This window comes from Quercus lobata, chromosome 3, assembly GCF_001633185.2.
Source record: "Quercus lobata isolate SW786 chromosome 3, ValleyOak3.0 Primary Assembly, whole genome shotgun sequence".
Lineage (NCBI taxonomy): Eukaryota > Viridiplantae > Streptophyta > Magnoliopsida > Fagales > Fagaceae > Quercus > Quercus lobata.
In genome coordinates, this window is record NC_044906.1 from 12,890,086 (window position 1) to 12,903,980 (window position 13,895).

A 13,895-nucleotide genomic window follows, 5' to 3' on the forward strand; every position below is an offset into this window, starting at 1 on the left:
CTATACATGCTTGCAAAATTTTAAATTGATAAGAGATCAACAATTATGTTTTTTAACAATTATTTAAATTTCAAGATTTTAAAATTATACATAAAACATGAGTTTTTAGATTAAATAGTAAATAACATCAACGTGATATAAAATTTGACATGTGTGTTAAGAACATAAAGAACATTTAATTGAACGGTAGGATTTTAAAATTTTATTTTAGTAAAAATTATAACGTGATGTAATATTGCTTAAAGATGAGAGTGAGAAAGAGAAGTACCAAGAACAAGAACAAAACAATAACCTGTAAGGGCTTAGCAAACTCCACAGGGAAAGCCCAATAAGACATAAAACATTATCAGAATGGCCTTGGTAGAAGATAAGCTACTTTGTTGTTATCTTCCTATGATCCGCTTAATAAAAACAAGCTTCACATTAGGATTTCAGCAAACTTAGATTTGAATTCTAGGCACACCCAGATAATAGCAATTTAAAATGAAATTTTGGAGCCTCCAAGAATATACTTATTAGAAAATAAAAAATGAAACAGACATCCCTATGTTCAATATTATGATTGATTGTTAGTGAGAATATTTTAATCTCTATCTGAGGAGCATAGTTACTAGAAGGTCAGAGTGTAGATCCAGTTACGGCCACAATAAAAACATGAATGCTGTCACTTTGAATCACTTCATCTCCAGAATTGCTTATTCAAATTCTAGCAAATTAAAACACTATATGATAATTGCTAGTTTTTAAAAAAAGCATTAGAAAGGTTCTTTCTTTTTTCAGTCCTTTTTAACAACTAAAGATGTTAGGTTTTAGTTGGCGAATTCCATGTATGAAAAATGTATACACATTTATTTTTTCTTCTTTTGTGAAATGATTAGACAATTAGACATTTAGTTGGCTACAAACTTCGAATTATTAGACAATTAAAGATAAAAATAAAATTTGGTTACAAACTTGGTTATAACTTAAGGTTACAATCTCACTAAATATCTTTTTATTAAATGTGAATTTTGACAAATTTGCTATTAGATTATATTATCTTTTTATATCTTTTATGCTTATAAAATTTTTAGAATATCAAAAATTAATAGCTATGTCATTAATCAATTATTTAAATTGCAAGTTTTTATAGTATAAATTTTTTAATAAAATAGGTTTATAGATCATATAGTAAATAATATCTGATTTACGCAAAATTTGACATGTTTGATAAGAACGTAAAGAGCATGCAAACTAACGGTTAGATTTTCAAAATATATAGCAATGTTAATTTTTTTTTTTTTTTTTTAAATGAAGAGTAACTCTGGGCTACAACTAAGAGGTGTAACTTTATGTAAAGCTTGTCTAGGACTAACCCTAGACCCTGTAACTCCTATACATACCCTACTAAAGTAGAATCTAGATAGCTTAAAAGAGTAGGAAGGAATGAATGAATTAATGTGCAATGAAAAAGAAAAGAAAGGAATCAAAAGATCTCTTTCTTTTCTTGGATGTTAAATGTAAAGAGAACGAATATTAGGAAAGAAAAAAACATTATGGAACTTCATTATCATTATATATACCTTATGTATTCTTTACTTTTTATTTGTGATCAATCTAGTAAGGTAAAAATCTATCTTGACTTTTTTTTAAAGGGCAAAACGTGGCTACATAATGGCTATAATTCTCGCTAAAAAAATTAACATGATTACATATTTTGAAAATCTAACTATTGAATTGTTTGTTCTTTATTATTGATCTTTGATCTTTTGAAAATTTTGCAAGTATAAAAGATATAAGAAAAAAAAAAGTAAATTAATGGTGGATTTGACAAAATTCACATCCAAAATGTAAATGTATGCTCCTTTCTTCTACGATTAAGCAATTTTGGTTGGGATTAAGTATGTTGATTCATTAATTTATTGGTAAGCCACCAACAATTTTGACATTTTTCTCACTTGCAAAGAGTTTTTCTCTTTTGGTGGAAGATCAAGTTAACTTTAGCTGCAATGGTGGTGACTGAACAGTTCTTAGTGGCTGCAATTATGTAATAGTGGAAAGTGTTAGTATGGACAAGCAAGCAAAAAGAAAGATAATGTAAATGGCAGTAAGAATTCTGGACATGGATCAAAAAAAGATTAAATAAAAGAGAATATATAAGTCTAATTTGGCAAGCAAATCATAAATACCTTACCTTATTTCTCTTGTTCCAATGAGTCATACAACCCTAAAGTGGCAAGCAAGCACAAATGCTTTGCTTTGCCTACTTCTCTTTTTTTTTTTTTTGGAACAATGGCATAATAATCCTCTATATATAGTAGAAGTTCTAAATGAATTCTAATGAATTTGGATTTCACAAAACTAAAATTGAGGCTAACGTGGAACCTTTCTTAGGGTGTTTTGAAGCCAAAATTATATCTTCCTTTTGTAAGTATTGATAATTGTTTTTACAAATTTGTTCATATATGTGTGTGTGTGTGTTTCTATTGTTATTCATAAATGATAGAGTGCTTTGCTTGCTTAAAATTTGTCATATAGATGTTAAATGTGGTAACATTTCATTGCAATTGAAATTGACACTATATTTGTGTGAGAGATATTACTACCTAATGGTTTGGTTTATGTTACATTTAATGTATCATTGATAAAATGTATATGACTTAAGTAACTATTTTATTTTATTTTTTGAGAAAGAAGTAAGTATTTTCTTGAATCCAAGTTTTATTTAATATCTATTATAGGTTAATCACAAGCAATATTTCAAAATAACCAGTTGTAATTAACTATTAAATCTAAAAGATTACATGCCAAAAATAATAATAATAATAAAGACTAGTAAGTTTTAAATGCCTAATTACCTTTTTAGTTGAAAAAAAAAAAAAAAAAAAACCTTAGCAAGATGATTGTAGAAAAGAAACTTATTCCACAATGAATTTAGCAAACTATTGTTATAAATAAAAGTTTTGAGGAATATAATTTTTGTAAAAATTACCCAAAGTCTAATTTGAATCTATTCCTCATCAAATCTTCATTTTGTCTCATATTGATAGTAAGATAATTTAAATTCCTTCGTGAAAGTTAACAACTCATTTTTTTTCCCTCTTTTTATTATATGTGGGGAAGAGGGTTTTTTAACCTAAATTTTCTTCATCAAGAACACCCGGTAGTGTCATTGGGTTTTAAAATTATTGTCAAAATATTAAAAGACATAAAGATTAAGGGAGTGATAAATTGAGCAACCAAAAAAAAAAAAAATTAAGAGAATGATCTAATGGAAAAAAGGCATAGCTTTATTCAAGTAGAAACTATACAATTACAAATAAGAAATTACCTTGTTGCATTTCTAATGGTAAAATTGACATAATATTTATATTTAACGTTTCAGGTGCATTGCTGTTAATATATAAAAAAGTTTCGTTTTTTTTTTTTTTAAATGTTAAGTTTTTCACTTTTAACATTCCCCCACACCAGTTTTTACATTGTAAAATTGAAAATACCCACCCGGCCCAACCCATGACTTCTAAATTTTAAGTTTCAAACAATCAGGTCCAAATTTCTTTAATTTCATTCTAAAACTAACGGTATGAACCCAAACCAATAGCTTTGAATCTTTATTTAGCAAAAAAAAAAAGCTTTGAATCTTTAAAGAAAATGGCGTTTGTTAGATAGATTCTGACGCATCACTATCACTACCTGCCTCTTTCTCTTTCTCTGTTTCTTTTCGTATATTAATGTGAATCTCATCCATCTGACTATCTACATTTCGAATCACCCACCCCCCTTTGTGTCTCATCTGATGCCCTTTTCTTTCTTTTTCTCTTAACTAATTTGATGATTATATCTATGATTGTTACTGTGACTGTGCATGTCATAGAACAAGAAGATGGAGCAGCCGCAACAGTTTCTACATTTTTGCACTTGAAATTGACGCTAAATGGTTTAGTTTATGTTACATTTAATGTATCTTTTGATAAAATGAATATCACTTAAATAACTATTTTCTTGAATCCAGTTTTTATGTAATATCTATTATAAGTTAATCACAAACAATAGTTCAACCCAAATTTCTTAATTCCATTCTAAAAATCCAATTTTTGTACTTACTTTTATTAGACCCAAGTAATTAAAATCCTATAATCACCTCAATATCTCTCACAACCAAACTCCACATCAATCGTTTTACATCAAAATTGAGAATGCTGTCGTTAGATTTGAAACCAATTCTCACGCATTGCGCCCCTCTTTCTCTCTGTTTCTTTTCGTATGTGATCCATCTACATTTGGATTCACCCATCCCTTTGTGTCTGATGTCATTTTCTTTTTGTACTTATAGATAAATGTTACAGGAACTTAACTTCAACAAACTCAAAATTGAGGCCAATTGGAAGCTTTTTTTAGGTGTGTTTTGAAGCCAAATTGTATAATTCTTGCTGTAAGTATATACTTTTACAAATTTGTTCATATGTGTGTGTATGTTTTATTGTTATTTATAAACTATAGATTACTTTGCTTGCTTAAAATTTTTCATATAAACATAAACGTTGTAAAATTTGGGCTATGTTTGGTTTGATTGAAATTGATTTCACGAAAACATTTTCCTCATTTACGGGTACTTGGGGTGACTGAAAATGTTGGTCAACTATAAATTTTTTTTTTTTCACTTGATCATAAGATAAGAGCATTTATGGTGAAAATTAGTTTATACTTTTATTTTTCATAAACCATTTTTCACGTCGCCCAAACTCATCAATTGAACTTCCACCCCCCACTCCCCACTAAAATTCCTAGTCTTTGGTGGCCAACCACTATCGCTAACCGCTGGTCCTTGATTACAGTTTTTTTTTTAAAAAATCTAAAATTTTACTTTTTTTTTTTTTATTATATATGTGCTTGGGAGATGTGAATGTGTTAAAGTAGTAGAAAATATGTTTTTCATAACATTTATACAACTAAACACTTACAAATATTTTCTAGAGTATTTTTAGGAATGCAACCAAACACTTGGAAATTTTTTTTTTCGAAAAACATTTTCACATGAAAATATTTTATTGGACTTGAATTGACTCTATAGTTTTGTGAGATATATTATTGTTAAACTATGAGATAACAAAAGGTATATCATGTTTTTTTGGTTGGATGATGAAAGCTATATCTCTTAATTGCTTTTTTTATAAGTCATTATTTTCTTGATTCTAAGTTTTTTATTTGATATTTATTATAGGTTAATCACATGTAAAATTTTAAAATAATTAGTTGTCATTTACTATTAAATCTATAAAATTAGTTGTTTATTGTGTTGAAGAATACCAAAAAAAAAAAAAAAAAAAAAAATTTTTTTTCATAGATTAGTGAGTTTTTAATGCCCAATTACCATAACATTTGAAAGAAAGAATAGATCACACTAATATTTGGTAAGGAAGGTAATTGTAGGAAATAAAATTATTCCAATAGTGGATTTAGCAAATTTTTTTTTTAGAAGAACCTAATCCCTATTAAATTTTGTCCCATAAAGATAGTTTACATTCTTTTTTGAACTAAGCTACAAAATCTTGTCAAAATATTATAAAGATTAAGGGAGTGGTAGAATGAGCATTAAAAAAAAAAAAAAAAATTAAAGAGAGTGATTGAATGAAAGAAAGAGACTCACCACAGAAAAAAAAGAAAAAAAAAAGCCATTATTCTTATTATTTATCCAAAGAAATAATATTTTTCTAGTCAAGTAAAAAAAATCACGTTTTTATTATAATGAAATCAATTTATAGAATTCCTAATCCTATGTCTGTCAATAGTTTGTAGGTTATTAAAATTGTCTTCCACTTTTGACGTCAAAAAAAAAAAGTCTTCCACTTTTAACATTGCAAAATTGAAAAGACCCACCCAACAAAAATACCCACCCGGGCCTAACCCATGCCTTTTAAACGATCTGGTCCGAGTAGAACAACACTTCACGCCCAAATCCCTCTGTATACGCTCTGTAAGTTAACGGTATGAACCCAAACCAAACCAAAAGCTTTGAATCAGTTTTTGTTATTAAAATCCAAACTCCAAAATGGGTCATTTTACATGGAAATTTAAAGAAAATGGTGTGTTGTTAGATAGATTCGAAACCAATTCTGACGCATCACTATTTTGATGATTATGTCATAGAACAAGAAGATGGAGCAGCCGCAGCAGCAGCAGCACCTTCTACATTTTTGCGATTCAAACCATCCCTTGCTCTTCCTTCGAGACGCCAGATGGGGAGATACTTGTTGTGGCTGCCAAGAATCAGTTTATGGCCCTACCTACTTTTGTAAAGAAGGTAGTTCATAGCATTGGATAGACACCACACATCATAAATCATGTGTGGAATTGCCACTTGGGTTGCACCATCCCTTGCACCCAATCCATCCTCTCATTCTCTTTGATGAAAAGACACATTATCCTGAACAAGAAGACAAACAAAAGACCAAATGCCAACTCTGCAATGAATCTCGCCGACAATACACTTATGCTTCCTTGCCACTTGTGCTTCCTTGCCGCCCACCATCCAATCTTCTGAAGTCCACCACCACCCATTAACCCCCTTTTGGAAGTGGATGTCGTTCGCTTGTGACTTTTGTGCCAAAGAAGTCAAGGGTATACCTAATCAGTGTGCCCTATGTGGTTTCTGGGTTCATAATAGTTGTGCTTCTTTGCCACGCAGACTCAAAGTTATACGTCACAAGCACCTCCTCCACCTCACCCATTCTTATCTTGAAGTTAGACTCCATTAATCCGACTCCCGATTCTGTCAACTCTGTGTTCAAAAGGTGAACACAAACTATGGATTTTACTATTGCTCCAAATGCGATTTCGTTGCCCACCTCGATTGTGCTGCGGACTACAGAAATAGGGAGAACATAAATTTGCAGGAACTTAAAGAGGGGGAGAATGAAGATCCAGAGCTCGATCAATCTGTTGGCTCAGCAGCTTACAAAGTCAAAAATATCAAAGAGAGGGAGGACGGAACTGAAATAGCCATAGAAATTCGACACTTCAGTCATGAGCATGGCTTAAAGCTTTCGGATGATGAGGTTCTAGATAATGAAAAATGCAACGGGTGCGTACAAGCAATTTCCCCTCCCTTTTACAGTTGTTTAAATTGTAGCTTCTTTCTACATGAATCTTGTGCTAAATTACCTAGAAAAAAACGACACCCATTTCATCAACACTTACTCACCCTCTTCCATGTGAATACGACATTTGAGTGTTATGCCTGTAAACGTAATTTCAATGGCTTCATCTATTGGTGTGGTATATGCCAGTTTAAACTTGATTTTCAATGTAGTTTAATCTCAAACATCCTTACCCACCCTGGTCATGAGCATCAACTTCTTCTCTCAAGCATAGAATCTAAACATAATTGCAGTTGTTGTGATTCTAAAATTTCCCCAATATTCCGTTGTACCACTTGCAAATTTGCTTTGGATTTCAAATGTGCAACACTACCACAAACTGCAAGGTACAAACAACATGAGCATCCCTTCACTCTCCGTTATACTGCTGAAGATGAATCCAGTGAATATTATTGTGATATCTGTGAAGAAGAACGCAACTCAAAGCATTGGTTCTACTATTGTGCAAATTGCGATTATCCTACACATACCAAATGTATTCTTGGAAAAAACCCAAATGTCAAGTAACGCATATGATGGTCACCTATTTGGAGGTGTTAACACATTTGACTGTCACCCACACACCATTACTTTGATTGAGGAAATTATAGACTGCCCTCGATATACTAGTTCTTGCAAAGAGTTGATCTATCAATGGGCCCAATGTAATTTCTAGATGCACTTTTATTGTTTATAGAAAGAAAAATATTGTTTAAATTTTTATTCTATACTAAACATAGTACACAGAATTTTTGGTGCATGAAATCTGTAATTCTTATTCTATTTATTTTATTTTATTTACTTTTGAACTTAAGCTTAGCTTATTAGGATTGTTGTTTCGTACCTCTCAAATGGCCACAACATTTAATTATTGTCACATTTACTAAATTAAATTTTTGGTCCTACAAGCAACTTACTAAATTCTTCATTGAACCTACCAATCTGGATGCTGGCACTAACTTTGAGATGAGTTTTTTCTCTATTTGTTTTAGTATGTTTGGGTTCTTGAACGACATTTAAGCTGGTTGTTGGTGATTATGTTTGTTTAGTCCTTGGGACATTGGTTAATTCCTGATGCTGTGACCATTTTGGGGCTATGGATGGTGTTTGGAGGTGTATCCTACCTTTTTGAAAAAACGCCTTAGAAACCTTTTCTTAAACTGCATCAATTACAAAATATACAAGTAGTTTAGGCTCATAAGTTTAAAATGCAGTATTGTTTTTGGTAAATTTGATTTTTATTTTGTGGCAACCATAATTAATTGTTATTCCTAAATAAATTTTTTTTGAAGTTATATAGAATTTTCCTAGAAGTAATTGTTAGTAAAACTTTAAGCTAGACTTTTCTTCTAAAAGATGTCTACTATTTTGCTTAAATAATTCATGATATGCCAAAAATGTTAACTTTGCTAGATTCCAAGTGTGAAGAAATCGTATTAGATGGAGGGGAAAGTTGTGACCTTCAAAATAGTTTGTCCGGGCAACTATGCAGTCTTAGAGAATATAAGAATTCACAAAAGTAGGTAGCCAAACCTAGAAAGGATGGTCTTCCTCTGAATTTATAATCAATTAAGTCAATTTATTTTTGTTTACTTCCCTTATGTGCTATTAATTTTCTTTTGGCAATGGACCCACTAGAGCATTGGAGGAGTGATGTCACCATCCAGGTAGAAATTGCTCCTTCACCCATTTACTGGCCTGAGAAATGTTGTAAGAGTTTCAATCTTATTTCCTAAAAAAAAAAAATTACTTTAGATTGTGGTGTATATGTCTAACAAGTGGGATTTATTAAAGTCATATATTTTGTGAAATTTCTTTCGAATGTCTGAAATTCTATGCGCTATTTATTCACTATTTATTCATTGAATTGCATACAGTTTTTACGACAAGCATATGTGGAGGCAACTGATTTCTTTAACCTGAAAGGGTGAAAAAGTTGTGAACAATTCTATAATGGTGAAATTTCTTTATAACCTTTGATATGATTTGTTGCATATGTAACTCAACGTTGCTTTTATTGTTGCAAAGGATGAATTGCATATATTTGTGTAATTTTTTAGTTTACCACTTTATAACTGATTAGTGAGCTCTAAAGATGTCAAAGCTAATTAAAATTGAAATGGTAGAGCAACTCAAGGATTCATTTTATAACATTGTATGTGGGTAACAGTGTTGGGTCATAGACTGTTTATTTCTAGCGAAGATGTTGGCACTTACAAGAAAGGTGGGTTTATCTTTGATGGAATGGTCTGAGATGGAGTATTTAGATGGACAATAGAAGCAGGGGATAGAGTATATTCACTATTGCTTGAAGCAGAATGCATTGAAGAAACAAAGAAATCTTATACTGGATCTGATTAATTGATTAGGACAAGAATAATGGAGAACAAGATCCATACTTATCTTGAGTCTTTCTACTTAGTAGAGTCATTCAAGTTTTGATGCTGCTGTGAGCTTTCTAATCTGAGATTGGAATAATATTGATTTAAGGAAAATTGAGTGGCCATGAGAAGAATGGATGGTGGAAGACTGGTTTGAGGGGGTTCCCCCTCTAAGAATTGCTTTTTTGTTTAAACGGTCTTTTTTTATTTTTTTTAATAGAAAAAACTTTATTGAAAACCAAAACAGGCAAAAAACAGAATAGCAATGGGATTGCCAATAACTTACTAACGGCCTCCTCTAAGGTTACATTTACAATAGCAAATGGGTTATTCCCTAAATCAAAAGATTCAAAAATAGAGTTAAGCATAGACCATCTAGCTAAGGAGTGGGCTGCTCTGTTTGCAATGCTCGTGAAAGATTCTTATCAAATTTTTGCAAACGTGCTCATAAACCATAGATTTGTTCTAAAAAACAATTTGGTTTCTACACTTCCATACCCGTTCAATTACCAGAGCACCAAACTTGCTCATAAATATCAATGATGAAGCTCGTGAGCTTATTAGTATTGATTGGCTTTGTTTCACTTAAAATTTTCAAATTGAATGATGTGGGGTATATATATTTTCATTATTATTAAGCACTTTTGAAAGCAATACTATAGTTATTTGAGATATATAATACTCGAAACTTTAAGCTATTGGCTAATGTTAGCACAACAATGCTATTTGCACATTTTGTTGCACACCTGATTTCACACTTGACCTCTAGGCCTTCATTTTATATTAAAACAGTGATCACATTTCCATGAAATTCAAAACTGTTCTCATTTTCCTGTGTTACTCATGTTAACTCATTTTGTAATAATTTGGTATGTAGTCTCTGTCATAATCAAGTACACATGCTATAAGATGCTATACTTATTTATGCTGGGACCCTTTCTTCCTCCCTTTTGTTTTCTTCCCAATTACTTGTGTTTAATTGAACTTCTTCATGTAATGGCTTCCTGTCCCATGTCAACTTGTAGGTCATTACTCTGGACATTTTTTTTTGATAGGTAAGAAAAAATATATTCAAAAAACTACTAGATGCCAAATAGCACCAACATAACAAAAGTACAAAAAAGAAAAGTAGAGAACAAAAACAAAAAACATTAATTACAAAGAAAGAGAGCTAAGGAAAAGAGGAAGAGAGTCACTAGATGTGAGTCCCCAAGCCCTAGCCCAGTCAAACAGGGAACTAGAAAAGAGAGCAAGCATTTGGTCCTCAGATCTATCCAAATCCTCAAACGTCCGCCGATTGTGTTCCTTCCAAATACACCACATCATACACAACGGAACTAAGTTCCAAATGTAAGATGAATGCTTTCCCAACCAATTCCACCAACTAAAAAGAAAATCTGACACCGTACATGAGAGGACCTAAGAAATCCTAAAAAGCCGAAAAACAAAACACCACAGCCAATAAGCCTTTCCACAATGTAACAACAAATGATCCACTGTCTCACCACAGCAACGACACATAATGCACCAGTCAACAAAATCAAAGTCTCTAAGCCGTAAGTTATCACCCGTGAGGATTCTATCCCATGCGGCTGTCCAAACAAAGAAAAAGACACGCCGGGGAGCCTTAACCTTCCAAATACCTTTCCATGGAAAAACAGCGGAATAAGAGCCATGTAACTTATGATAAAAAGAGCGGATAGTAAAATCCCCATTTTTTGTCAACTTCCATCTCAACCGATCACCATCAGTCCCTGAAGGTAAATTGGCTGCCAAGAGCCGAAGGAAATCAACCACCACATCTACCTCCCAATCATTAGGACCTCGATTGAAACGAACATCCCAAATTCTCCCATCCCCTGCTCCTTGACATATCAAAGATGATTCTATAGAAGCCTCTCTGTTTGCAGCAAAATTGTACAAGACTGGAAAAGCCAGTTGGAGAGAAAGATCTCCACACCACCTATCTGTCCAAAATTTCACTCTATCCCCCACCCTAACCTTATACTGGACATTTTTGTTGAAAATTTCCCAGCCTTTCCTGATACTTCTCCACAAACCGCAACCATGAGCACCCTTTCCCAACTTAGAGGTCCACCCCCCCCCCCCCCCCCCAATCTTCCCCAAATTTCAAAGCTACCACCCTCCTCCAAAGCCTATTCTCCTTGATCCCAAAACGCCAAAGCCACTTTCCTAGCAAGGCTTTATTGAAAGTGGTTAATTTTCTAATACCCAAGCCACCATAAGCAATAGGCAAACACACCTTATCCCATCCCAATAAATGAGTCTTAGGGTCTCCCCACAGGAAATCCCTTTGGAGCTTCCCAATTTTGTTTGCCACATGTGTAGGGATGGTGAATAGAGATAAAAAATATGTGGGAAGGATGGATAGTGTGCTTTTAAGCAATGTCAACCTACCTCCTTTCGACAAATACAACTTCTTCCACCCAGCTAGCTTCCGATCGACTTTTTCCAAAATAGGGTTCCAAATAGAGTGGGACTTATGGGTCGCCCCCAGCGGCATACCAAGATAAGTCATTGGTAAAGCCCCAACCCTACAACCCAATATCTCTGCCAAAGCATGCACATTATTTACCTCCCCTATAGGAACCATTTCACTTTTAATTACGTTAACCTTTAAACCAGTCACAGCCTGAAAACAAAGTAAAAGAAATCGAACATAAAGGACTTGCTCCACCTCTGCATCACAAAACAATATAGTATCATCTGCAAATAGTAAATGTGAAACACTTTCCCCTCTACCCCTCCTGCCATCCGCCCTAAAACCATTAAGTAAACCTGCCCCCTCCATTCTCTTCACCATCCTACTAAACACCTCCATAATAACTAAAAATAATAAGGGAGACAACGGATCCCCTTGTCTCAAACCTCTAGAGCTACCAAAGAAGTCAGCTGGGGTCCTATTTACCAACACAGAAAACTGCACTGTAGAGATACAGGTTCGAATCCAGCTACACCATTTCTCCCCAAAGCCCATTTTCTTCAACAACTTCAGAAGTGCCTCCCAATTCACATTGTCATAAGCTTTCTCAATATCTAACTTACAAATCACTCCTGGAATCTTACTCTTCATTCTGCTATCAACACACTCATTGGCAATGAAAACTGAATCAAGGATCTGCCTACCTCCCACAAAACTATTCTGAGATTCAGATATCAGTTGATCAAACACCACTTTCAATCTATTGGCCAAAACCTTGGCCAAGATTTTATATAAACTCCCCACCAAACTGATAGGTCTGAAATCACAAATGTTAGAGGCATCATTCTTCTTAGGAATCAAAACTATAAAGGTAGCATTAAGAGATTTCTCAAACTTACAGTGTTGATAGAACTCATCAAAGACTGCTAAAACATCTCTTTCTACTACTCTCCAGCAATGATGGAAAAAGGCCATAGAGAAGCCATCTGGACCTGGAACTTTATCCCCTTCCATACCTCTGACCACTTTATCCCCTTCCATACCTCTGACCACTGATAAAATTTCTTCCTTTTCAAATCTCCTCTTCAACCAGCCCCTTTCCAACTCCCCTATTTGATCAAACTCCAGTTCTTCCACAAAAGGTCTCCACTCCTCAGACTCCTGATACAGAGTTTTGTAAAATTGAACTACCTGAGCAGCCACTGCTGCTCCTTCCTCATAAATCATGCCATCCACTTCTAAGAAATTCAGATGGTTGTACCTTCTATGAGAATTGGCCATCTTGTGAAAAAACTTAGTATTATTATCACCCTCCTTAATGCATAACAACCTCGATTTTTGTCTCCAGGAGATCTCCTCTAGAGAAATAAGATGCTCTAACTGCGATCTCACTTCATTTTTCTCATTTCTCTCCGTCTCAGTGAGTCCAAGAACCCCCTCCTTAGCATCTAATAACTCTAAAGCCCCCAATAAGTCTTTCTTCCTACGCCCAACATTGCCAAACTCTTGGCGATTCCACTGAATAATGTCTTCTTTCAAAGCTTTCAATTTTTTAGCAAACACATAACTGGGTGTACCCGAAAAAGAATGGCGATTCCACCATAAGTCTACTCTATCAACAAACCCGTCTGACTTCAACCACATATTTTCAAACCGGAAGGGACTTTTTCCCCTCGCCATACCCCCTGCCTCCAGAAGAATTGGGAAATGATCTGAAACTGGTCGTGGTAGAATCCGTTGGGTCACATCCGGAAAGTGATGCTCCCAGTCATGTGACACTAGAGCCCTATTGATCCTAGACATGGATGGTTGGTCAGTACCATTAGACCATGTATAACTCCCTCCCTCTAACGGCAAATCTATCAAGTTTAAATCTTCAATAAACTCAGAAAATTTTTCCATAGCTGGAGTAAGCCTAGACCCACCCCTTCATTCACTAGGAAAACGAACAATATT

At 33.6% G+C, this 13,895-nt stretch overlaps 1 protein-coding gene across 1 annotated transcript; it reads left to right on the top strand.

The window, feature by feature from the left end:
• Window positions 1-6,734: 6,734 nt before the first annotated feature.
• On the top strand, window positions 6,735-7,958 carry LOC115980349 (the record flags this gene model as incomplete). Its single annotated transcript, XM_031102613.1, has 1 exon — window positions 6,735-7,958. A coding segment is annotated over one exon (909 nt), but the record flags the coding sequence as incomplete, so codon positions are not given.
• Between the last annotated feature and the right edge of the window lie 5,937 nt (window positions 7,959-13,895).